The sequence below is a fragment of the Onychostoma macrolepis genome, chromosome 12 (assembly GCF_012432095.1).
Source record: "Onychostoma macrolepis isolate SWU-2019 chromosome 12, ASM1243209v1, whole genome shotgun sequence".
NCBI lineage: Eukaryota > Metazoa > Chordata > Actinopteri > Cypriniformes > Cyprinidae > Onychostoma > Onychostoma macrolepis.
Genome location: NC_081166.1, coordinates 2,665,635 through 2,693,527, shown reverse-complemented (window position 1 = coordinate 2,693,527; position 27,893 = coordinate 2,665,635). Strand labels below are relative to the sequence as shown.

The 27,893-nt window shown below is 36.3% G+C and overlaps 1 protein-coding gene across 4 annotated transcripts in view; it reads right to left on the bottom strand.

The window, feature by feature from the left end:
- pax2b (paired box 2b) overlaps positions 1 to 17,306 on the bottom strand; it is a 33,228-nt gene extending 15,922 nt beyond the window's left edge. For all 4 annotated transcript variants that reach the window (XM_058793595.1, XM_058793593.1, XM_058793596.1 and 1 more), the window contains exons 1-5: positions 16,764 to 17,306; positions 15,354 to 15,519; positions 14,193 to 14,390; positions 11,011 to 11,090; positions 9,655 to 9,774 (exon numbers count right to left, since the gene is read on the bottom strand). In XM_058793595.1, the coding sequence (XP_058649578.1) occupies positions 9,655 to 9,774; positions 11,011 to 11,090; positions 14,193 to 14,390; positions 15,354 to 15,519; positions 16,764 to 16,806 (607 nt within the window). In that variant the 5' untranslated portion in view covers positions 16,807 to 17,306. The remainder of the gene's footprint in view (positions 1 to 9,654; positions 9,775 to 11,010; positions 11,091 to 14,192; positions 14,391 to 15,353; positions 15,520 to 16,763) is intronic.
- Between the last annotated feature and the right edge of the window lie 10,587 nt (positions 17,307 to 27,893).

Sequence of the window (27,893 nt, the reverse complement as noted above, 5' to 3'; positions counted from 1 at the left end):
TCATATCACATATCCTACTTATAGGCCTATATTAGCTGTATGTATTTACATGTGCACAATGCATTGCATGCTCATCTCTCTTGTTTTTTCCAGGCGTGTGCAACACTGATTTGATTCTCCAAGACCTCTTTACTCTGCACCTGACACACACACACTTGAAGAAAACCTCTGCTGTTATTGTTCAATCTCTTTACCGGTTAAATAACGCTCCACAAACAGCACTTTCTCTTGGTTTTCCTCTGACCTGATTACCCTTGTGCGGAGTAAAAGACTGCCTCACACCTTCCTCTCTCTGTCTCTCTCTCTTCTTCTTTTCACCCTGCCAAAACACTTTAGAGCTCCTTTAAATAGCTTCACATCCCGCCTTCTCTGGAAAGTCGCGTCTCCCTTACAAATCTGTCACTCTACATTCGCAGCTTATTATGTTCTCTGTGCGGCCCACAGGCGCCGTGATGTATGACATGCTCTGCCTCTATTGATTGACCGAAGAGAGAAAGAGAGAGAAAAAGATGACCTAAGAAAAAGAAAGGCTCTTATTCTTCAGGCATTAAGCAAAATGATGTAAATACATTATCAAATAAATGCTGTTGTTTTTTCTTCTTCTTTTAATCAAAGAATCCTGAAGCAGCTTAGCTGTTTTAAATATTGATAATAATCAGAAATGTTTCTTGAACAGCAAATCAGCATATTAGAATGATTTCTGAAGGATCATGTGACATTGAAGATTAGAGTAATGATGCTGAAAATTCAGCTTTGATCACAGAAATAAATTACATTTGACTATATATTCAAATGGAAAACAGTTATTTTAAATTGTAATAATATTTCACAATATTACTGTTTTTACTGTATTTTTAATTAAATAAATGCAGCCTTGATGAGCATAAGATACTTCTTTCAAAAACATTTAAAATCTGATTATAGTGTATATTTATTTTATTATCTGTATTTTTTTTTGTCAGAACTATTATCTACTTTTATATAAAAATATATATATATTTAAAAAAATCTTCAAAAAAGAAAGGTTTGATCATTTTATATAATTTCTGTAATTTTAATGCAGTCCAATGAGTCTGAGGGTTGCACCCAAATGAGTGATTATCAGTGAACATTAAAAAAAATAAAAAAAAAATAAATAAACTTGCTACATTAACTTTTTTTGTTTTGTTTTGTTTTATATCCCATTTTGTTCCAGTACTCAAGAATCAGTGAAAAGAGAGACGAGGGGATGAACGCAAAGGGAATGAAAGAGAAAGAGAGAGGGATGGCTAGATGGAGTGAAAGAGGCTCAGGCTGGAATGAAGTCTTGATGAGTATCCTGTCCCAGCTCATCGTGTCTATAATACTCTTCTTGATCGCACATTTTTCACTGCCGCTGAATTCAATTGATCAATCATGTCTGTCTGATGGCACCATTTCAGCTGGTTATTACCACTGCGCTTGTCACGGTGACCTTTTCTTTCTGCACAGCGCGCTCTTTCACACACCACACACACACACACACACACACACATACTGGACATTGCTCTTTTTGTGCGTGTGTGTGTGTATGTGTGTCTTCACAAGTAGATTTTTACATTTTCTGAAGCTTGCAAAACTAGGGTGCTGGGTGGTTGTTAACCTGTTTCTCGAGTATTTATTGGGCAATGCACTGCTATACGACTGATTGGGTGAGCTAGGTGGTTGTTAGGGTGTTGCTAGGGGGTTCTGAATGGTTTCTAGGATATTGTTATGCCATTTTTAGGGTGTTCTAGGTGGTTGTTAACCTGTTTCTCTGTTATTTCTGGGATATTTAGTGGGCAATGTGTTTCTATTGCTATGACTAATTGAGTGAGTCGCTATGTTGTTGCTAGGGTGTTCTGAATAGTTATTAGAGTATTATGCCATTTCTAGGGTATTCTAGGTGGTTGTTAAGCTGTTGCTATGTGATTACTAGGGTATTTAATGGGCAATGCATTGTTTTACGATTGATTTGGTGAGCTAGGTGGTTGTTATGCTGTTGCTAGGGTGATCTAAATGGTTGCTAGGGCATTATGTTTTTCTGTGGTGTTCTAGGTGGTTGTTAAGCTGTTAAGCTCTAAGCAGCGCATAGAACTCCTAGAACACCTGTGCTATGTGGTTACTAGGGTATTTAGTGGGCAATGCAGTGCTATACGATTGATTTGGTGTGCTAGGTGGTTGTTATGCTGTTGCTAGGGTGAGCTAAATGGTTGCTAGGGCATTATGTTGTTTCTGTGTGATTTCTATGTTTCTATGTGTGATTTCTGGGATATTTAGTGGGCAATGCATTGCTATATGATTGATTGGTTGAGCTAGGCAGTTGTTAGGGTGTTCTAAATAGTTGCTAAGGCATTGTTATGCCATTTCTAGGGTGTTCTAGGTGGTTGTTAAGCTGTTAAGCAATAAGCATAGCATAGAACACTGAGAGCACCTATGATTACTTGGGTATTAAGTGGGCGATGCATTGCTATCTGATTAGTTGGGTGAGCTAGTTGGCTGTTAGGGTGTTGCTATACTGTTACTAGTGTGCTCTTTGTAGTTGCCATAGTATTGCATTTTGTTGCTATGTTGCTCTCTGTGTTTTCCAAGGTAGCTGATAAAATGCCGAAATGGCATCCTCAAGTCTCTGAGCAATAGTAATAGTGATGCTTGACTTAGCCATGTGTTTTTCCCCCTTCAGCCTGTTAAAGCTGCATGTTTCCGAGCAGGCGCTCTGTTTGGACAGCTCCCATGGGGGTCCTTGAGGTGGAGTGGGTATTTGCTGTATCGGGCGCAGGGGCAAATGAAGTCATTAATTAGGTGCCATTAGGGAGCCTGGGCCACAAACCTGATCAATACAACTGCATTTGTCATTCAGACCAGTGACAACAGCTTCCCACTCACTGGATGAGCAACACACACATGTGTGCCCATTACTGCTCTGGCTTCCTCTGTTGTTCTGGCAGGAGCGATGAGCGTAACGCTTCAGCTGCTTAGAGAAAATCGACTACTGAATCCACATGTGACTCCTACTGTGACCAGGAACCAACATCATTATATTACAGCAAAATCTGTTTTAAATAAAAAAAATTAAACAACATTACAAGGAATATTAGATGTAGATATAGATATTGTTTATTATATTGCAACGCTCTGAGAAAAAAAAAAGGTACAAATGCTGTCCTTTTAAAAAGGCACTAATATGTGCCATTTAGTTATAAATATGTACATTTAACGTACTAAAATGCACCCTTTAGGGGTAAATAAGGTACAGATGTGTACCTTTAGAAAGGATACTCTCCAGTCACAGCTTTTGTACCTTTTAATCTGAGAGTGAAGTCTTCTGAAGTTATATTTTGCTTTGTGAAAAGAATAAGACACAAAAATTACTGGCTGGAAATCTTTCTACAGCAGCTCTCGAATCTAATTTTTGTCCTTGTACATTATATTCAAGTTTGCATATGCAGAAGTACAAATGAGATTTCGTATGACTTCAGAAGACTTTTTATATAGTGTCCAAGTCATATAAACTACTTTTATGATACTTTAATGGAGCTCAGTCTCCATTATGGCAATGCTTTTGTTTTTGTGTCTCATACTGTTTTTTTTTTTTTTAAATATTGTTTTATTAACATTTGCATTTTACACTTTTGCCCTGTTTCTATTAGGTTACCAAACTAAAGTGCGCAGTGGATCAAGACAGTCGACGGGTATCTGTCGTCATAGAATGAGGCAGTATTTTCAAATCAATTACTTTTTTTCCCCAAGTAACTAGTAAAGTAATGTATTACTTTTTAATTTACTAGTTACTTTTTTCAAACAAGTAACGGCCAGTTATTTTGTTTTCCCATTTATTGACATTAGATACTTTTTTAGGGAGTAATGCAACATTGTAATGCATTACTTTTAAAAGTAACTTTCCCCCACACTGCCCATTAGTGCTTATGTAATGGCTTTCACCTGAAGCCTCAATGGCACCGGCTTTGAGGCGCTGGTGCACAGTTGCGATGTGTGCTGCCCTGCTGCTGTGGTATTGATCTGCGACTGAGTGGAGCAGATTCCTTTTGACGTGAGTCAGTATTAAGACTGAGGTAACGAGGGAGCGCGCTCTCTCAGAGCAGATAAGCAACTCCATTACGCCGCAGGATTCACACCCACAGGGCCTGACCCCATGGGAAAGAGAGAGAGAGAAACTGCTCCACAGCTTCTCTTATGGGTCTGCTGCAGGACCCAGATTTTTTACATGACTTTCCAAGTGGCAAACCAATACAATACCTACATGGTTTCTTGCATAAAAGTAAATTAGGACGGGTACCAATTTGAATACTTGTACTACAGACTTAAAGTATGTATTTCCCATATTTTGAGAGTGTAGTAAAACTGTACAAAGGTGTAAAAACACTTTCATGTACTATTTGCATTTGCATCCAAGCGTCTAGTGAAACTAATTACCTTAATGATGTTTTGTCCTCATTTGTACATGGAAAACCTGAAAAAGCCTAAACTAGCCTAAAAAAAGCATAAACCAATGCAAAGGTTACCATCTGTGCATGTTTGACATACTGTTTTCAATACTATAACTGAGGCATATTAAATGTAATCTTGCATGCTATCTAGGATGGATAGTATGTGAATTGCAACCCTCCAGTTATAATGCACATTTGCATTTGCACTTTTCTAGCTGTCAGCTTAACACCTTGCAATAAACATATTCAGTAAAGATATATAGAAAAAATTATCTCTGAGGGGAACATATCCTATGTAGAAAAATAAAACATATACACTTAGGAAAAAAATTAAATTAAATTTAAACAATAACATTGTGTCCAAGATCAAGTTTAACATGGTAATCTTACTAGCTAACAGCAACTACTAACAAGTTACTACAATAAAGTTGTGGTAATTTGATTTTTAAAAGCTAAAGGAAAGCCTGTACTATAGTATATAGTATACTTTGTAGCACTGGTTTTCAAACCTGTCCTGGAGGCACCCCTGCCCCTGCCCCTGCCCCTGCCCCTGCCCCTGCCCCTGCCCCTGCCCCTGCCCCTGCCCCTGCCCCTGCCCCTGCCCCTGCCCCTGCCCCTGCCCTGCACCGCACATTTAGTATTAGACACACCCAAATCAGGTCTTGCAGTCTCTACTAATGAGCTGATGATTTGAATCAGGTGTGTTAGATGAGGAAGACATGCAAAATGTGCAGGGCAGGTGTGCCTCCAGGACAGGTTTGAAAACCACTGCTTTATAGTATTCTATGACTGCAGTGCCATATGAAATATTAGCCATAATTGAAAAACATAGTTTGATGTTGGCAAAATTAGAGTATGGATGCACTTGAAAATGCACTGGAATTACTATGCCATCTGGGAATCGTTTGGTCATGCTTATTTTTATAATTAAATCATATTAATTCTAATCTTGCATATTATTTAGGACGGATAGTGTATGAATTTTAAGTCTCTTTTGTAATCAACATGCAGTAGGCAGATTTGTTGATTATAATGGGTAATGGGACTGCTTGTTTTGTTACTTTGTGACCATCACATTTAGCATAAACTGTAGATGTATGTAAAAAATAACAATATGCAGATAAATCATAAGCTTGTATTTCAAGAACCTCCCATATTGTGTTGTTTTGGTTCTTACTTTTATCTTTTAATGAACATCCTAGCCATAATGTTGTGACAAAAAAAAAAAAAAAACATTCCAAAGTGGAATTTTACAACTAAAGATTAAATGCATTTCCCAGTATAAACACAAGACAATCAGTTTAATGGTAATGAAAATAAAAACACATATTCAGAATCTGAGCTAAAGCTGCGCAGCACCAGCTCGCTCTCTCCTCCGTGGTGTCTTGGGTTGGCCGGCGTAAAACTGCTCTCATCTTTTTAATGGTCTGCTCTTATGAGACAGCTGTAAAGGGGGGTGCTGGGATGTGTGGATGTTAGATGTTAATTTGTGCCGTAATAGCTTTTCTCGGCGGAATTGCAAATTCTCTTAAATGTCACTTGCAGCACCGCGGCTCAGACAGCCAGGGTCCGTGCGGATAGCAGAGCTGTCTCTCGCTCTCTCTCTCTCTGTATCGTGCTACTTTTAATTTGCAGTAATACAGTAGCGCTGTCAGATTAATGGCTGGTGTGACACCTGTGTCCCCGCGGCCTGCTCTCTCAGCTCCGCCGTGTACATAACGCGTGTCACAGCGCATTATCTCTCTGCTCGGCTCGTAATGGGCCCTGCGTCTGAGGCCGCTGCTGACTCCAAACGTACTGTAAGCACCGCGGGAGCTCTTGGCCTCTCTTGGCGTGCCGCCACAACCGGGACCCAAAAAACACTCCTTATACCACTAAGATCTGTTACATTGCATCTGACAGTGCTGCGTTAAAAAAACTCACTGTGGTTTTCTCAGAAAGCGGTTGTTTTCAGTGCATCTTGTTTGTGTGGTGGTTTAAGAAACTGTCCAAAGCAACGAGTCAGATCAAAATTCACTTTCTTAATGCACGTTCATGCATCTGTTTTCCTGATTAATTTGGGAAAGAAAAATGCACTGAAAAAAAAAAAAATGTAGGCAAAGATTATTGAGATTATGTTTACTATTCCAACCTTTCTACTTCAAAATTTCACATTTAATTCAGTATGCTACTTACCGTTTCTTTGTAATTCTTTGTGAAATGTATTAGCAATTTCTGAATGAAAATTCTTTGACAGTAAATCCTGAAAATTTACAGTACATTTTAGTTCCATAATGTGAAAGCTGGGATAAATTCATCACATTATGGAAGTAAAATGCACTGCAAATAAAACAAGGATTCATAGAGTATGTTTTACTAGTTCAGCCTCTCTACTTTCACATTTCACATTTAATTCAAGGAGTTACGTGTAAATAAAAACAAAGACTATTGGTGCACGTTGGTGTAGTTTTTCTACTTCTGAATTTCACGTTTAATTCAGTGTTACTTGCCATTTATTTGTAGTATTTATGAGGGGAAATTACTGTATATTTGACTGTACTTTTTACTTCTATAATGTGAAAACTAGGGGGGGAAATATATAACATTATGAAAGTAAGTTACAAATAAAACATTTTTGGAGAATAGTATTTCAGATTTTTTTAATTTCAAAATTCAAGATTAATTTCTTTGTAATTATTAATGAAATTTACTAGCAATATTTGAGTGAACATTTTTTCAAAGTAAACTTACTGTACGTTTTACTTCCATAATTTAATATGTAGGAAAATGTATTATAAATATCAAAATATTTTTGTGATTTTCTTTTTTGCAATCTTTGAAATTATTCACTCAAAATGTCATTCACTCATTTGTTTACAGTGCATCTTACTTATAAAGTGGCAACTTTTGTTTTAGTCAACAATGCATGTTGACTTTTAAACATGCAGCATTATGTGATTTTACATTCTAGATTTACTAGATTTTGCTGCAGGGAAGACATTGTTTTAAAAGCATCTTTAGCTGAGTTTGTGTGTGTGTGTGTGTGTGTGTGTGTGTGGCTGCAGGTTTGTCTGGCAAAGATAAAGTACACCTATTCTGGATTCCAGTTGTCTGCAGTCTGTGCTGTGTGTGTGTGTGTGTGTGTGTGCACGTATCACATGACCGTTTGTGAAGTTATACATAACATACTCCTACCCTCCTCCTCTCCTCTCCTCTCTCTCTCCTCCACCTCTTCATCCCCATCGCTTAAATCAAGAAAATGGCCACGCATCAAGAGGATCATTTGGGCCCGAGAACAACCCTCAAAACAGTCAATCATCTTAAAGACGCACACACAGACACAAGCAGATCTGAAGACTCCCATCATTCCTGCCGCCGCTGATGTCACCCCTGCGCCCTTGCAGCATCTGACAGCAAGAAAACCGATGAACCCAATGCAACACAAATGACTGCGAGCGCAACGCTCTAATCACAAGAACGACTCTTTCTGTGGGCAGCAGATCACGTGGTGCTGAATGCGGAACTCTGTATGTAAATGGCAGTTGCATGGTTGGCACATGACATGCATGCTGCTATCTTTGCTTTGCTGTTAAGTTAATCACCTATTGCCATGCATCATTTATGTCATACATAATCTCTCTAGAGCCACAAGAAAATGACGTCATGACAACTCTGGCGACTGTGAATGTACACAGTACACAAAACCCTTTGCCAGCAAAGACAGTGAGCTGTGACGTCTAAGTCAGCAGACAGGAAAACATGTAAGTGCATTTATAAATTCTCTTAGTTCTCTCTCACTCACTGTTGTACTATATTGCAACTTTTGAGGTAAAACTAGTCACTGGATTTGCCAAAAGGCATAAAACAGTTTTGTCTGAGATATGTAAAGGAATGCAAAACTTTATATTTTAGTATATTTCGAATCATTTATATAATGTACTATTAATATTAGTTATTGTTGATCAAATTAATATTAATATTAAATATTAATGAATAATAATTTATATTGTGACTTATGTATTTAAGAAATATTTTAAAAGTTCAGAGTCTGTAAGGCTTTTAATTATTTTTGAAAGAAGACTTTTTATTTGATCAAAAATACAGTAACAATAGAAATATTGTGAAATATTCTAACAATTTAAAAGAACTGTTTTCTATTTTAAAATGTAATTTATTCCTGTGATGCAAAGCTGAATTTTCAGCATCGTTTGATCATTCATGATCCTTAAATCATTCTAATATGCTGATTTGCTGCTCAAGAAACATTATTATTATTATTATTATTATTATCATCAGTGTTGAAAATAGTTGTGCTGCATCATATTTCTGTGGAAACTATGATGCATTTATGAATAGAAAGTTCAAAATAACAGCATTTTTTTTTTTTAAATGGAGTCCTTTATAACATGATAAACATAATTTCTGTCACTTCCGATCAATTTAATGCATCTTTGCTGAATAAAAGTATCACTTTCTTTGAAAAAAGAAATAAATATATTGCATGCCAATCTGAAATCATACAATAAGTGGATGATCGTTGGCCAGAATTGGCTGCAAAGTTGACCAGATGTACCGGGAGAAAGAGAGAGAGAGAGGTCCTTGAGCTAAATGTCCTCTTAAGACTGTCGCTCTTGTTTGACTGAGTTTGTTAGTTGGCTACATCATCTTGACATGTAATTACTGAAGCTCTCTTAATCACTGCAGTGCAGATTAATAACGGGGGGCTCCTGTGGGGGTCACATCACCACATCAAACCCCTCTCTGCCTCCCTCTGAATCACACACTTGATAAATACTGCACCCAATCATTACACATTCAAGGGCAATCTGCTCTGAATATTATATGCCAAAAATAAAGAGTAGATTTAAACAGAAAAGTGACTGTGAATGCATAATACAAAAGCACAGTGGATAGTGCGAGTCATCAGATAGCAGGTTTTTCTGCTTATCCAAATATACACCTCATATGCTCGCTTATGAACAGATAAATAAAAATAGAAATAATAAAATGTAACAATATTAACTGAATTAAAAATGAAAATCAATATTAAAAACTATGATGTAAAAACAAAGTGCAATAATAATAATAATAATAATAATAATAGTTGTTGTTGCTGATTAAAGTTGAAAAAATAAAAGGAATTCTATTGTGATAGCCCTGCATGGCTTCAGGAATATTTTTCTGCATGTCCTCCAACAGAATGTGAATAAGAGAGAAACCGCAGATTTACCAGCATCTCTCTTCCTCTTTTCTCCATTCGAGCGAGGGATTCCCAGAATGCCGTTGATTGAGTAGGAGCCCACAGGGTCATTGGAGGAACTGGAGACTGGTGGAGATGCTGTACTGGGGACTATAAAGAGTGAAAGAGAGCGAGAGAGAAGGTAGATGATGGAAACTCTTCCCATGTGTATAACATCACTTTAGAATCACTTATCTCTTGCATTTGATCTGTTTCCCAAAGATACTTTGGGTTTCAAAAGTCTGAGACCACTAGAGTGTTTGGGATTTTTCTACATTAATGCATATTATTACATTTAAACGATTAGCATGAACACAGAATGAACACAAATTCTCTTTTGCATAATAACAGCAGGACTGGAGCTACATGAACAAAAGCTGACGATCACATTCTCCAGCATGATTTGAGAGTATCTTAAGATTCAAAGCAAGAAAATCTGATCGTCTGTCACATAATTAATGTTACTGATTTACCTGTATTTGATTAGTCACCTAAAATGTGCATAATCTTGTATATTTCTTCTTTATTTTATGCCATTGAGTGTTAAAATGTTCTCTTTTTATTCCCTGGTTTACATTTCACTGTTGTCTCAGAATTTTCCCCTACACTTAGCTCTGCCAAGTATTTATGCTGATGTGCAGAAAAATGTCTAATATTACCTAATTTGATGATGCTGAGTTCAAAAATGCCAATAAAACTTTCCATCTCCTACAGTTTTTCACAAAATAAGAATGAAGATTTTTATATAAATGAATGCACTTATTACAATAACAAAAGCAGTCGACTAAAACAAGAAGTATACTAAATGAAAACTTTGACTTACAATCTGCAAAAGAAAAATGGATTAGGCACAAAATAATTTTCAGAATCATTCATACATATAAAAATGGGCCAAGAATTAAACAAATAGTTGTAATCTGGCTCAGAGGAAGACAGAAATCATTTTTTTTATGGTTTGTTTTTCTGATGTTTATGGAACAATACAACTGACTTTGGCAGCTTACAAAGCAAACATGCTACGAAATGCATCATATTTTGAAAAAGTGTGACTCAGCCCCTCAAAATTAGTAAGAAAAAAGTAGTGGATTTCATTCGGAAAAAATATGATGCAGGGCCATGCAACAAATTAAAAGACGATAAAAGTTTAGCGTGCATCTGTACTTGTGAACTAAACCACTATGACATAGTAGGAAGGCATCTGATTGTGTTTTTTCTTCTGTCATCTGCTCCAGATGCAGGTAATATCCAGCTCTGAGCAGAAAGCTTTGGCCCTTAATTTGATTTGGAGGGATGACCTTGTCCACAAAGGTCCAAAGATGGCCCCTGGAGTTAATGATGTGATCTTACCTATAGTGTGTCCTGGGGTGGAAAGAGACGTCCCATCTGGTGAGGGGTGAAACGGTTGCTGAACCTTCGTCCGAATGATCCTGCACAGTAAATACCGTACATTCACTCACATGGAACTCCAGAGCCAATGCAGTGTGCCTCGCTTTGTCCGTCTGTCTCTCTCTGATAATCTCAGATTTACTTTATATATCTCTGAGCAGACAGAGCGGATAACCGCAGACGTTCAGATCCCGTTTAGCCGAGCGAGAAGCAGACTCGCTGTACCTTTAAGGTGAGATAGAGCGAAAAGCTCTCTGAGCTCTTTTGCCTTGAGTGATCTTGCAAACAAAGCATGAAATCACAACAATTCACCTCGATAATCGTCCTCTGTGTGTATGTGTGTGTTTCGGTCCTGAGGAGAGCCTCAGGATGGGTTCTAACGTGGATGAGGTTCTATTGATCTAGACTCTCTAGGATAAAAAGTTCTGAATTAGCCACATGGGTACCGGGATGCAAATGGAAAGCTATAAATTACATGTGACAGGAAAGCAATAGTTGCTCAGTGCGGTGTACAAGCTTACGCCAGCATTTGATTCTGTTAATCTGAATGGCACTTTGGGAAAAAGGCCCGCTGTCACGCTCGTTTGTAAACTTTAGATCTATTCATCACCAGTGGCACTGCTTCTGTTTCAGCAGACACATGCAAACAAATGCACTGGAAGCCACGTTTGTGCTGCATGCAAAAACCATGCCTTTTTTTTTGTGTGTGTGACGTATTTTTCATTTCATGCCCCATGAAGATTATTGATTGTAAAAATATTTAGAATAGACCGCGGATACTATTCAAAGAGCAAATTTATTTCCATTAAAATGAGTGTGCTGCTAATATTGATATCTGCGGAAATAAACATCAGCTTTAAGGATGTATCCTCGGGGCATTGAAACAGAGAATGGAAAGTACGTGCAGTGACAACATATCAATATTATATTTCATTTCTCTCTTTAAAACCATAGTTTGACCCCCTCGCATGGCCTGGGGAGAATAAATCTGCAGACTTTATCCACAATCTATGTTTCTGTTATCGAATAAGTCATTTGGAAGAGTGAATTAATGTCTGGGTTGTGTCTGAAAATCCTCGGAAGAAATATTAAAATTGCTTTACATGCGAATCAATAATATTGAGCGCCGTTGAGGAGGTTTTTATAAGTCTGCCGGTTTCGTTGCTGTCACTTGTTGGCTGTGAAGACACTTTAGTACAACAGAAACTCTGTAACACTTAATAATGTATGTTAAAGAAAAGTGTTGCAAGTCTGAACATCAACCTCTCGCTGTCAACAGGCCCGGTCTCAGTTTGCCCTCATGACTAGGGCTTTTTTCTTTCATGCAACATTTTGCTTTAATGAATAAAGCACAAGATGTTGCTGGTGCAACTGATTCTCTTATTGTACACCACGACTTAATGTATCCGCAAACTCTTCTTTTGCAAGTCGGAAGCTGACTTTTATCAGAATTCCCAAAAAATTTGATCTTATATTAACAGATTCAGCTTGGTTTTAGCCTTATTCAATAATCCATTCATTGCTTCATGCATAAGTATATCAACATACTGTTAACTATAAACAGACGTAAAGTGGAATAAATTGTGTTTCATCAAAGTTAAGCTATTGCTAATACAGTCTTTAAAATGAGTCACTTTTGCCTACATTCATATTTTAATTCCCCTCATAAACAAAGACCTGTTTCCTGTTTCAAAATAGCCAGACTGAATTCAATTAGATTTTAGAGACGTTTAAAGGCTTGGGTAATTACATTAACGTACATTTTGCATTTATCTCACAAGTTCATGTCAAAAGACGTTGAAATGGTCCTTTTTAGGTGACCATGAGGCATGAAATGAATTTTTTTCTAGCCTTCTCTTCTGTTGTGTGAGGCGCTCTATTCTTCACCATCGACTCATTAAAATGTAATGCAGAGTCTGGTTTTATGGAAGAGTGAATCTTAACCAAAGTTCAGCGCCTCACTGCTTCTTTTTACCGGTTTGATTTTCCACACAAGTCTAACACACCACCCTAAACCAGCATTTTAAGGATGTAAATAGGATCATATTGGATTATGGATTATGCATACTGCAGGTTTCCCATATATTGTAGGCTGGGTGCTATAATATCGATCATTATTCCAGTTGGAACAAAAAAAAATGTTAAGAATTGTTATAAAGGAAAACACAGCAGTATTTGCTCATTAAGAATGTATTTTCTAGACTATTAATTTATACACAAATAAGCAATTTAGTCTCTAATCCTGATTTTATTAATTTAGGAATCTGAAAATGATGAAATATGAAAGCTCCAGTCTTCTTTTTAATATAGATTATTTTGGAAAATAGAAGGAACAGATAAATAGCGGTATAAACTCTAATCGAGCAGCTCTGTGTCTCTTTTACCAGGTCTGATCGCCGTTCATTGATCGGTTTTCACTCGGTCAGATGAGATTTTAGAGCTTCAGTGTGTCATTGTTGCGGTAGTTTGAAGCAGGGGATTGAATTTCATCCACAAGACCACCGGCAAAGCCACAGAACAGAGCTTTATACTGCAACAATGGACAGCCTAATATTAACCAAAATATATGATAATTAGCCTACTATAGGCCTAATGAATTTCAGAACATTTTTACTTCAAAATGAGCGCTTTTTAAATAAATGTTTTGGAAATAATTTCCATTTTTGTCCCATTTTGATCAGACTGGGTAAATTAGAAAGGACGGTTCGATTAAAGTTTATAGCCTACTAAGTTATTTTACTTTTTAATAATTTGTAATAGGTCGAGGGGCGTCAAATGAATTAGTTTTGCATTTAAATAGGCTATAGGTACGTTTCAAATATTTGCGGTTTAATTCAATTTAAAGGTTTAAAAGCTACGGTTAATAGTTAGTCAAGGTGCGCCAAACAAACGTTTGCGCTTTCACCTGAGCTGGTAACCATAGCAACCGTCCGCTTCTCGGCCACTTTCAGGTAAGGTTATTAAACACAGATAGCCTATCATCAAATGACTTTATTGCAGATTTCCACAGAGGCTAATATGGTTAAAAACTTCTTGGCGGAAGCTAGAAACGCCAAAGACGTTTTATCTCGAAAATTACTGACAGAAAAAGAAGACTGAATTATTGGCACATCAGTTCTTGATAAATGACTGGGTTTCCTCACCTGTTTATGGAGGAGACGCTGGGGACGGTGTCGTTATCGCAGATGCCCTCCGCCAGCAGCCTGTCCCGGATCTCCCAGGCGAACATGGTGGGATTCTGGCGTTTATAGTCCGCTATTTTATCCACCACCTTCGGCGTGGCCACTTTAGGTTTGGATCCTCCGATGACTCCAGGCTTTATGCTGCCAGTCTCATAATATCTGCAGAAACACGTGTAAATCTGATTTTCATAACCTGACCAAACCTAATGACAATAAACAACAGATGCGTGCTAACAAAGCCATGAAAATGTTTTATCTAAGCTACTTAACACGGCCCATAGCAGCACTAGTAGGAAATTATCATATGATTAGAATACTAATTTAAAATTTTGCGCAGCAGGACATTAAACAGCCCATCTGTTTTAGTTACCCACTTATTAATCTAAGATGAAGAAAAAAAAAAAAAGAAAAAAAAATCTATTTGAAACGGAATTCTATACTGTGATGACCAAACTACAATAAGCTAAGCTAAAATCAATTTATGTTAGAAACATTTTTGGATTAATAATCAATTCATTATTAAATCCGTTATTTATTTAATAAAAATGGACAGGCAATGAATGGGCAAGCTCATTAGCATTTCTACTTCTAGTTGTTGACCTTGCTGAAATAGCCTGAACTAGCAAATTAATTTTATTTTAATAATGAATCATTTAAAAGTATTCAAATCATTAGTCAAATACTTGATTTGTAAGCACGTATGTCCAAAATAAATTTATTGGCTTTTTTTTTTTTTCAGTTTGAAAATAAAAGGCATTTAAAGCACTTTCGGATTTTTACAGTCTGATATGGAAACCCGTTTTTGGGAAGATAATAATTAAAATCATGGATCTTTAGCTCAAGTTTATTTCATTTCAATTCATTTTCTTTGCCAGTATGTTGGGTGGTTCATCATGCAGCATGTTGCTAATTCTTTTCGAATTATTATTCACCCAGTGTGTTGAGAGCTCATTAACTGGGAGACTTACGTTAATACTTCTAAAATTTGATTGTAAATTAGTGAAGGTTAAAAAATTAGAAAAACAACACAAAACACCTGAAAAACACACTTTACATCAACTGCGGCGTTGTTCTTCAATTGGGCGTCTTGCACTGAGTAAATCTCATGTTGTAGGGTCTCACCTGCCCAGGATCTTGCTGACGCAGCCGTGACTGACCCTCAGCTGTCTGGAGATGTCACAGGGTCGGACCCCTTGATGCGCGAGCTCCACGATTCTCTGGCGCACGACGTCAGGTAAAGGCCTTCCGTTCACGAACATCCCCCCCAGCTGGTTCACTCCCCCGTGCCCTATACCGGAGACAACAGCAACAAACACCCACAACATAACATTACATACAGCCCGTCAGTGACGCTCGTCGTCCAATTAACAAAAGACGCGTTCTGTACGGCCTCACACGAGTTCGAAAACGCAAGAAAGGTTAATTGCAATCAAACGCACTTTGTGCTAATGACTGTACTTACATCACGTTACTGAATAAACAGACGCAAACGAATATATGCAATGATGAAATAATTCTGCATAACCGACCTGCTTTATTTTCGTTTGTATATATATACGCATATACACATGCACAAACATATATTATATTATATTAGTACATTTACAATATTATTAGTATAATAATATTATTACTACAGTTTATTTACAGTCTATAATAATTTAAAACATTGCAATACATTATCATATGCATATGCATTTATATTTATTATACAAAAATAAATGCATATATAAATATATCTATTCGTAAATATAAATATATATTTTGTATATATTTTATCTCTAAATCCATTGTAGATCTAACACAGTTGCATTTTTCTAAGCGTTTCGCAAATTATCTATAGGGTCGAACAATTAACATTTATTTTCCTCTCTATGATTTCTAGTGATGTACATTAAACTCCTGTCCTGGTTGTTGAAACAACACTGGGGTTTGTTACTCGTAGGTGAGCGATTAAATTACACGAGCATTTATTGTTTTCATTCCCTAGATATAAATTATTAAACAGTTTTGTTTGATCACGTTACATATTGATTGTTTTTCTTAAAAGATTCAATTTTAATTCAATTAAAAGTCCAAAGCTTGATGCAGAACCATTTAGCAATCTTATGGTAGCCTATATTTTCAAATTTACAGTTTTTGCTTTGAAAAATCACGAATATTTACTACTTTAAATCAAAGTGGAATTTCCCCAATATTGTCAATATTTTGGTCTTTTTCAATTAATTGCATTCACTTTCTTTTTTGGTAAATAAAAATGCAAAAAACCGCATGTTTTAATTTCCACCACCAACCACACGTAGGCATATTTATCTCGATTATTAACCGAGTTATTTAATGTTTCTGTTTTATATTGATCAACTTATTATCTTATTTTCCCTAAATGCAACATAAGAACAGTGTATTTTTTTATTCATTTTATTTATTTTTTTAGCTTTTTATCCGGAAGCCTAATAATTTCCTGTTCCAGTGAGGATCTTAATTGGCTCAAACGTGAAAGACATTCTCCAGATAAACTCCAGTGTAACTCACGGTGCATGGCGGAGAAGGGGTCTGCCTTACAGTGAATATCCATCGGATAACAGAGAAAAGACAGATAATCAACTGAAGTCGCCGTCTCGTCTTTCTTACACACAGAACAACTGAAAGAATCGGAGAAGATGTAAGGTGAATCCAGCCGAGGAGCGGAAGGAACTTCGGAAAGTTGCAAATGGACGCAGGATTTGTCAGGTGTCAGACATGACCGTGCGTTCTAGGTCAGAACAAAGTGCTCTCAAAGCAATAAATGCTTAAATGTTTTCAGCACGCATGCTTTCCCCAGAACTCGTTTTCCAGCGTTCGTCCCATCCATCCGCGTGTTTAGTATCTCTTATATCCCGGTGGTCTCGGTTAGCAGGTGCGGGGCTGCCGGGTTTGGGTTCTGCGCATGGATGACAGATAGCAGAACCATTGGAGACTGCGGGTTTCCTGTGCCCAGCTTTCCCTCAATAACAACACGATGCGTTCGCACGCGCGCACGGCCCGGGACTGAAGGACTTGGGTCGCTCGTGCTGGTTTGTAAAAGCTCCAGCCCCCTCCTTCACGCGGACCCCCTTTCGCCACTATGGATGAGTGTATGAGACAAAGGCAGTAGATTCCAGCACTTTGTGATTCGCTCAGATGAAGCTCCATCCGCCTGTCACTCCAAAAGGGGAGGGAGAAACTCGGCGCCTCTGAGTGAATGAGAGTTTAGTGGAAATTGAGCGAGGATGAGAGCAAATCATTTGCTTTTCTTTGTGATATAATAGTTTACGACTTATGAGGGATTCTGTCAAATCAGAATTGCGTATTTTCTTCCGTGTCCTTAATGAATCGTATCAATTCCGTAACGAATAACAAACGAGCGTACAGGTAATAAGATGCGTAAAATGAGCGTTTGTATTAAATTAACCTTCACATTCAGTCAACATTTCACAGTAACACTCAGAATAAAAGCGCACAGCTGTGGCCTCCGAAATACTATGCCAAATACGCATCTTGCTGGAAAAGCGCAGCTCTGATGTCATTAATGGAGAGGTCGATGGTGTGATTATGGTTTGATTTAAACACCATCTTGTTTTGATTTGCTGCGCTCGTCTCTGCGGTGAGCAGCTTTGGATCGGCTCAGACTGACAGAGACTGACTGTAGGTGGCGCTATATCGTCTCCAAATCCTCCGGAGACAAAACAACAACAACAAAAAAATATTTGGTAAATATACTGTATATTAATTTTTTTTTGCATCGTTACAGAATTTGAGGAAAAATGAATTGTTACAGTTTTGAAATTCTGTTCTATTGTATTGTATTCTCTTGATCGCAGGCAGCACTGTATTGTTACTGTATTAGTTCTAAATCTCTAACACGTAGCAGCCTACTTAATTTGCGGTCTCAATTCAGACTTTTTTAGGTGTGAGGTAAAAGTAAATATTATACATGTGTACAATGTTTCATCATATCAGAGAATATCTTTTAAATTTGGTCACAGAAAAGTTCGGGATGGCCTCTTTCAGACACACCTGGACCTTTTTTTGACTCAGCGAAAAAACAGAAAGTTTTTTTTTTTCTTTTTCTTTTTGTAAGTCTTTTACCTTTATTCACTGTTTGATGTTGTACCTGTAATTCACAAGATATAATTCACAACCTTATTTCCGTGCGACTTCCCTCAGAGATCTGCAATAACACGCTTTGAGAAAGCAAATATAATAAACGAATATTAAATTGCAGATTTGATGGAAATCATTCTAAAATAAATAAAAATAATTAAAAAATAAATCATTGAAAATATTTAACTACAAAATGTAATTTCAAGATTCGGGAGGGTTTAAGTGAAATTTATGAGAAATTGTCATTTTATTTAAAATATTAATGCACACAATATTACCTCATGCAATATTTAACAATGTGACAATTTTTTTTTATTATTTTTTTTTTTAGAATGTATTTTATGTTTAGTTATTTCATGGTGATATTTTATAAACAAAGAATGAAATACTCACTGGCACTATAAAGACTGCAGAAAGCGGTAGTAAAGTGGAAATGTTTTGGACGGATCTCTGAGGGACGCAGGGGGCAAGTCGGCTAGTCTGCCTCCTAGTTAGGTTAGAGGATGATTTTTCTTTCTCCTGGTGTTTTTGGAGGAGCTTCTGGTACAATATGTAGCACTGCGGGCTCTAATTTCACCCTCCGTTGCACACCTTCCCCAAAGCTAGGGTTTTTTTTCTCTCTCTGTGAGACCCCCTCCCAGCCTTTCCCCCCTGCCCTTGTGCTCTCTGCGTTTTTTGCTCTTTTTTTTTGTAGACTTCTAAAATTAAGTGTTAGTGTTTTTGTCACCCTTGGAGAAATTTCACACTGAATTTGAGCAGACACTGTAAATCATAGCAGGACTTGGCGTTATGTGTTTGAGTCCGTCAGGGTTTCAGATAGCCTACACGAGGAAGCCACATTTATTAAAAGCATTCAAACAGCAATAAACTGAATCACACATAATCATTAATGGATCTACTATAAATAAACTAGAACATAAAACAAAACCAATTAAAAAAAAAAAATGAAATAAAACGTATTTAACAGTTTAATGTCACTCTTACATATTTATAGTAACAGTAATATTAACACTATGGGTATTGATCCCACCTGAGGACGTGCAACTGAAGAAAAAAAAAAAAAAATCACACATTTTGGGACTTAATTTCATTAGGGCCTTGCGATCTGACAGTGACTAATCCATCTTCTCTCCGGCGCTGTTCAGCCTCTCCAAACACAGACGGGAACCACACACACTCATCCCGAAGATGGATCTCTCCGTTCGTTCCGGCTCTCCTCTGTTCTCCCTCGTCGTTCTGCTGAGCATTGAGGAAGCTCATTTTGCCAGAGGTGAAGATATTTCCTCGTTCTCTCAGCCTCCCGTTCTCATGGTAACGTCACTGATCGATCAGAGCAGCGCGCGCTTCATTAGCGAGCATCAGCAGAAGTGAGTCTGACTCCGAGCGACTCTGTATAAGCTATCAGTTATGGTTATGCATCTTATGGAATGGCGAAGAGTTCGTCTATTTTAGAGCTGCTTTAAGTAGTCTGATATGATTATTTCTGTCACTGTGTACTATTTTGAATATGTGCATGCATATGAACGTCACACGAAAGTCAAACGTGTAGGAAATAATTTTCATATTCCGAAATAATTATTTATAAAATATTATTCTTATTAGATTCGATTTTTCGATTATTATTATTATTTATTTATTTTAGATTTTCTTTGTAATTTATGATAATAATTCGATTGTTTATTAACTTAATTTAATTTTATAAATATTTATAAAATATTTCAGTGACATAATGGGCACATTAACACTGCAGATTTTTTGGCTAAACAAGACCTTTTTAAACTTAAAGTGAAATTAAAACCTTTTAACTAACTAAACACTAAAACGATTGGCATAGAAAAACATAATGAAACCCTGAAGTCAACAGGAAAGTGTAAAATAAAGGGATCTGGGCCCCGAGCTTGTGTTGTGAGGGGACAGATGGAGGCTTCACGCAAGAGATTGATTCTGCGCTCGCTTTTAATTTCGACATAATTAATTAGATCATTACAACAGTTTTCCATTGATCTTGCCATTTAGGCCCAAAATTAAAAGGTGAATCAGTTAGCTGTTAGATATATGTTGTCTATTAACAAAGGCATATTAGTAAGTAAATGGAAACACGCACACACAATGCATATGCAATTCTGTGCTTCCCAGAGAAATGTGCATGCAGACAGCAGAGCTATATATAGGCATATATACAGAACATATTAGTGTGACAAAAATTCATTCATTCATTCATTCATGTCCTAAATTGTGAAATGAAATGAAACGCAATGAAACATTGTAAAAATGTAAAACAACAACAAGTATAATAATAAAAAATATTATAAAATAATTAATATTAGGCTATATAAAATTATTGATATATATATATATATATATATATATATATGAAGAGTTCAGATGCAAAAGCCTCTAAGTGCCGTCTGAAATTTTCATCTAAAATGAGCATTTTTATCAGGCTCCTATATTTATGTTCAGTTATTTCACTTTAATTGCATAGAAAATGACCTATATACTGCCGTTAGAGTAAAAATAGTACTGAATCTAAACATAGGAGCCTGATAAAAATGCTCATTTTAGAAGCTTAGAGGCTTTTGCATCTGAACTCTTCATATATATATATTTATTTATTTTTTTCTGTTAGATAAAAATCAGTCTGAAGTATAGCATTTTGACATCAGTAGTGTCTGTGTTCAGCACGTGTTGTCTAAGTACATTCACAGGCCATTTAAAGTTACTGCCTTCCATGAAAAGCATCAAAAATTATGCCGAGAAATGAAAGTTCAATATTTAACTTTTACTGCTGTTCAGCCCACGTTTTAGATCATAAACCTGATTTCGCAGAAATATGCCTTTTAGAGGCCAGTCGTAAAACGCAATGCGCTGAAAATATAAATTAGGAAATGAAATGAGAAATTCTTCACAGATGAAAAAACAGCAGGATGACGATCTTCCGTCTCTCGGTCCCTCCTTCTCGCTTTCTTTTTATCTCATGTCCAAAATCAAAGTAGCGAGGAATATGATATGATATAATATAATATCTATGCATGCGCTTATTTTGTGATAAAGGCAGAAAGAAAGTCTAAAAATAACTCTTAAATAAAAAGAAAAAGAAGAAACACCCAATATAGTGCAGTTACAGCTCAAGTCATGCTCTGCTTTATTTTGCTCATCCCGAAGTGTCCCACAGGCTAATAATCAGGTTAATCTGTCTGATATTAAGCACACTAGGGAGGTAAAATCCAGCTCATGAGAGTCAGTGGTTCATACAAAATGCAGATTTAGAAAGAATTCCTAAATGTGCCCTGAAGTGTTTAAATATAAATAGTGTTGAGGTTATGCCTGGCTTTTTCACTGCTGCTGTCAAGGGAAAATGGAAAATTATAAGTCCTTAAACTGTTCACGCTTTACTGGTCAAACTTGTCTCTCATCTGAACTAAAAAAAAAGTGTTCTTGTCAAACGAGCAGATCTATTCTTAGCACATCTCAAATCAGACGTTAGATTAATCGACTCTGCGTTTTATTAGGCATTGATTATAGTCAGTAGCTAATGATGTGAAGTTTGAAGATGGTGACAGACCAGTTTTCCCAGTGCATGCCCTAAAGCAGGTCCATAGTGCCTCTGTGTGCGTGTGTGCGTGCGTGTGTGTGTGTGTGTGTGTGTGTCACACAGCTGCGCTGCTCTGAAGCGTCAAAAAACAGCTTTTTTGCACCCCGGTGCAATATGGGAACCAGCCCGTCTGTCCAAGTCGGCCCTTGGGCATCATCTCTCATCCGTGTGGCCCGTGGCATCAGACACGCTCTCTTCTAGAGCCTGTAGTTATGCTAATACTCTCATCATTTATCCGGACACAAACATTCCACTATTGTGTGAATAATTTGTAATTAATCCGTTGAAAGGGGAACAGAAGAGTGTCCGCCTCTAACTGAGAGATAATGCTTTGACAGGTAAATAAATACATGTGTTTTTCAATGAGAATGAATAATTGCACTCTTGAAATACTGTCTGTCTTTCTCCCTGTTTCTCATGCAGCTTCTCATATTTGCACACAACACGTGTTCTTTATAGGCAAAACAATTTTTATTATGAGATATAATAAGAAATAAAATAATCATTATTTCTTTGATAGTGTCGAAATCTGTTGAAGTTTCAAACTTAGATTTTTCTCTTGATAAAAAAATGCTAGTGGTCTCAAATGAGATCTCAACACTATGCTCTGATTGGCAAGTTTGTGTCTAATTTTATTGCATCTAACAATTTTTAGGAGGAACCAGTGTTATTTTAGTATCAATTAGATACTATTGTAGTTTATAGGGGGGTTTTTTTCTCTAATTTTTTTTTTTTTTGTATTTTTGTCATTTTTATTAGTTTTTTATAGCCTATGTCTATATAGTTTTTATAATTTTTTATTTCACTTTGTTTTTGTTATTTTACATCAAGTTAAACTAAATGAAAATGAGAAATCTTTTCTTGGCAACTTGTTACACTGTAAATAATTTACATTTTGAACATTTTTTGAAAAAATGGCCTCCCAATAATTATCCCCAAACAAAAAATAAAATGCATTGTAGTAATTTTAGCTGATGGTCTGAAGTTAAAAATAAAAATACATTCACCGAACATATTAAATTGTGCTCAGCCAATCTATCGAGCAGAAGTGAAAAATCTGTATTAGACGAACAAGCATTGCAGCAAAAAAAAAAAAAAAAACGAGTGTACACATGCGCCTGAGAGAAATCGTAGCTGTGCGCGATAGAGCCATAGAGCGGAGCCGATGCTGAAGGGCGACAGAACATCATTTACAGACGGATTTTCTATCATTAAAGTTATGGTGAGTATACTGAGTTTTGTATTTATTAAGTCATGTTTCACGTACTACATTGTATTTTGCAGAATAACAGTGAATTCACGCCTTTACTGTTGTCATGTTGGCGTTTATAACCTAGTTTAGCCCATACTGACCTCTCGGTAGGGGTGTGCGATATATATCGTCTGTGATATTATTGTAATTGTTGTTTCAAGGATTTGGGATTTGACATTATCCTATATATCGCAAAAACCAAACCAAACACGCCTAACCTACAGAGTGCACGAATACATTAACGTTACGTGATAATTAGACTAGTGCGCATTTACAGTGCGTTTTTTGTTTTGTTATTCAGTCTTTAAAATATATTTAGAATGATCACATATGATATAGTTACATTTTCCCTGCAAAAAGCAGCATTATTACAATTATGATATTGATTTTATACAACAGTTCAATAAACAAGAAATTAATATTAAAGGGACTTGCGTTTTAGACACAGGATTGCTCAATTTCGCCAACAAAAATTATTCCAATTACAGCAACATGACTGTTTCGTTCCTGAATGAATCAACCGTTTAAATGATTCGGTTCAATCGCAATGACTCACTTATTAACAGTGACATGCTGCCACCTACTGGCGGTTTTAATTTCACATTTAAAGTATCTTAAACCTTAAACTTATTGGAAAAGAATAATTTCCATCACTGCTGTGAACTAACCACCACACAGACTATGAAGAATATCAAAAACTTTAGGAGCCAGCTGTCCACGGTAGTCCTTCAGATATCAGCACAATAACACACTCAGCAAAATATTGTCTAATCATCATTATTGATAAAATCCCAGAAAATATTGAGATATCAATATCTCACACCCCTATCTCTCAGTTACCTAAAGTTACTATTTATTGAATTCAATTATTTTTATCTCACTTTATGATGAATATATGAAATGTATGAGACACAATGAATACGTTTCTGCTATAACTATTTTTTGTTCCCATTAGCGTAACCCACCATTGCTAGGTCTGAGCTCACGAGCTTACGAATTTCACAGTGAGTATTTAACAGTAGTTCTTATTGGATATATGTTTATTCCATATTAGTGTCAAATACTATTAGGTCTTAGATGTAATTTGTGAGGAGTTGCTTTAGTGAGTGTTGCCATGAGACATGGTTCGGTGTAATGTAGGCTGCTAATTCCAGTGTAGACTTAGTATTGTATTAGTATTAGTATTGACATTGCTATTTTATCTTTATTTTATTTTTTTTTGTTATCTGTTATCTGTTTTTTTTGTTTTGTTTTGTTTTTTTTACACAGAGTACAGAGCCATTGGAGAACCACACAACTGTAATGAAAATGGGAATTCTTGAAATAGTAAGCAGCAGCAGTAGCACTCCAAGGGCCCTGTCAAGTGTGCTGAATATCTCCGTTGTCCTGGAAGAGGAGGTGGTGCTTGACAACTTAGGAGACTTTGTTAATGCATTTTATTGTACTTTTTTGGATTATTGTATGCACTCATCCTGGAGTACAACAAGGATTATTGTTGGATTATAGTTTACCCGAAAATGAAAATTATGTCATTAATTACCCTCATGTCGTTCCAAGCCCATAAGACCTTTGTTCATCTTCAGAAAACAAATTAAGATATTTTTGATGAAATCTGATGATGAAATTTGATTGATGAAATTTTTGATGAAACAACAGTCTTATTGATGTGGAACGACAAGAGGGTAATTAATGGCAGAATTTTAACCTCAAAGTACCTCTTATGAGTTTTTCTGGCAAACGTTTGAAGTGTAAGATGCAGTTTCATGAGCTCAAAGTACCTCTTGTGAGTGAGAATGGTAGAGTTCATGTCAAATTACTCTAAACACTGGGTGAAGTAACCTCCCCATTACTTAAATTTGATGGTGTTTTTGACATTTTTAATATGTGAGGATATTTGATGTTTAATGTTTACATAGTTAATATGCAGTTGCATGAGCTCAGAGTACCTTCTTGTGAGAATGGTAATATTCAGTGACGTTAACCAAAACACTGGTTGAAGTAACCTCAGATAAATTATTACTATTATTATTTATGGTGTTTTCAACATTTTTGCACATTTGTGAATGTATTATTGTATAAGGTGCAATTCATCAGCTTTGTGTATCTTATGAGAATTAAAATGCATGATTTTGTAAGGTATACTGTGTAGAAAATTCCTATATATTTATAATTTTAAGGAATTTTCACAATATTGTTGTATATTTCATTAAAAGTATTAAAATGTGGCAGTGTTTAGTGTATCATCATTTAATATTTTTTTCCTTTTCTTTTGGGACAACAGGGAGTAAACAATTCAGTAAGGTTGCTTTAGCAATATACATTTTAAATTAGGTAAAACAAAAAATGTATGCTACTACTATTTAAAATATTTAATTGGTCCAATAACTTGGTTTGGTAGACTTCTTTTTTCCCAATTGGCTCAACATTTTATTTCTCATTGAACTGATGTTAACAGACTGTTGCCACAATTGATAAAATTAAGTTTTTAAAGTCACTAGAAAAATTTGAGTTGGAGAAGACTGACATTTTTTACAGTGTAGGAGTTTGTCACAAGTTTTTAAGGATTTATTTCAGTTCATGTTTATTTTATTACAATTTTTTTTTTTTTAAAGTTAGTTTGTTAGCTATAATAACCCTGGGAGAAACACCTAAAATCATGTAATGATTTTGAGTCTCTTCTGCTCATCAAGGCTGCATTTATTTGATCAAGAATACAGTAAAAATACTATACTGTGAGATATTATTGCAATTTAAAACAAGGGATTTCTATTTGAATATCTGTTAAAATGTAATTTATTCCAGTGATGCAAAGTTGAATGTTCAGTATCATTTCTCCAGTCTTCAGTGTCACATGATCCTTTAGATATATATTGATTTCTTGCTACATTTCTTCTTAATGGTGTTCTGTTTGATCAAATGAACGCATCCTTGCTGAATAAAATTATATTATTATTATTATATTATATTATTTAAACTTACTGACCCCAAACTTTTGAACAATATATACAAGAATAAACTATTTAATAAATATTCCCAGGTATTTAATTAATTAAAGGCAGTATGATTCTGCTGACTACCGTTTTGATGCCAGCAGTGTGCATGCAACGCCTCAAAATCCTGCCTACACAGTCAGCTCACTAAGTTTTGGAGCTGAACCCTGCTGTCTCCATTGCTCTGACTTCAACATTTCGTTCATTTTACAAAACATACTTTCACAAGTTAAGCGACAGCAGTGTTCTTTCTCTGAAATCACGGAGTTAAACCGCCAAGATCAATTACAATTAGACTCTGAACATTTATTACCCATAAGTCTGTGGTGTGAATCTAACCTGTGAACCCCGGAGCGGGCGGCCCAATATGGCTGCCACGGGGCGGCACTCAGCGGCGCAATCAGTCCATCACGAGTAATTAAGTGCCCCCTCCATCGGCGTGATGCAACGCTCTCTCCGCTCTCATCCATCCTGTGACATGGAGGCCGGCGGAGGAAACGAGCTCTCGTTCATCATTCCTCCCTCACTCCCAACTCACACAAACAAACAAACAAATAAACACATAAACAGCCCATTACCGCCAGTCTCAGGCCTCAGCGAGCTCACGTACGGAATGATGATGTTTTTCTTCCATACAAATGTGTCTGTGGTCTGAAGGAGCTCGGCTGGTTTTTGTGGTGAATCTGTTGAGCGCTGTCTACGGCTCAGTGCTCGGTCTGACAGGCGTCTCAGCACAGCTGGATTCTGTGTGTGTGTGTGTGAACTGCTGTACACATGCTTTAACACTTGTTTGCTGTTCTCGTCTCATCTCAGGGTCTCACCTGTGCCAGGTAAACATCTGCTGCCGGCTCCCAGCAGGCATTGCTCTGGGTGAGGGCGTGGCATGCTCATCTTGTGTGGCGGTGCTGCAGGTGGGCTACGGCGGCTCGAGGGACTCATGGAGTTATTAACAGGTAAACAGGGCAGGAATGGCACACCGGTGGAATCAACCCCGCCAGCCTGAAGGAAGAGAAAAATTGATGTCTTTAAGCTCCGCCTACTGTAATTATCATCCAATAGAAAACCTGCATTTGAAGCCAAACTGCCATAAACAATGCTGTTCAAAAGTTTGGGGTTAGTAAGATTTTTTTAATTCTTTTTATTCAGCAAGGATGCATTAAATTGATCAAAAGTAAACTCATAAACTCATTTATAATGTTACAAAAAGAGTTCTGTTTCAAATAAATGCTGTTCTTTGAACTTTCTATTCATCTGTGAATCTTGAAAAATAAATTTATCACAGTCTCCACAAAAACATGAAGCAGTACAAGTGTTTCCAACATTGATAATAATCAGAAATGTTTCTTGAGCAGCAAATCAGCATCTTAGAATGATTTCTGAAGGATCATGTGACACTGAAGACTGGAGTAATGATGCTGAAAATTCAGCTTTGATCAAGGAATAAATTACATTTTAAAATATATTTACATAGAAAACAGCTCTTTATATATATATATGCATTATTTTATATATATTATTGCATATTTATAAATGCATTAGAAAGTGTTATATATGCATTATATATATATATATACATATATATACATATTTACTTCTTTTGTTAAAAAAATATGTATTTATTTTATTTTTATAGCATTATTCAATGTTTGAATGGCATTGTTTTAGATAAGAAAATATCAAAGCAAGTGTAATTTATTGTAAAG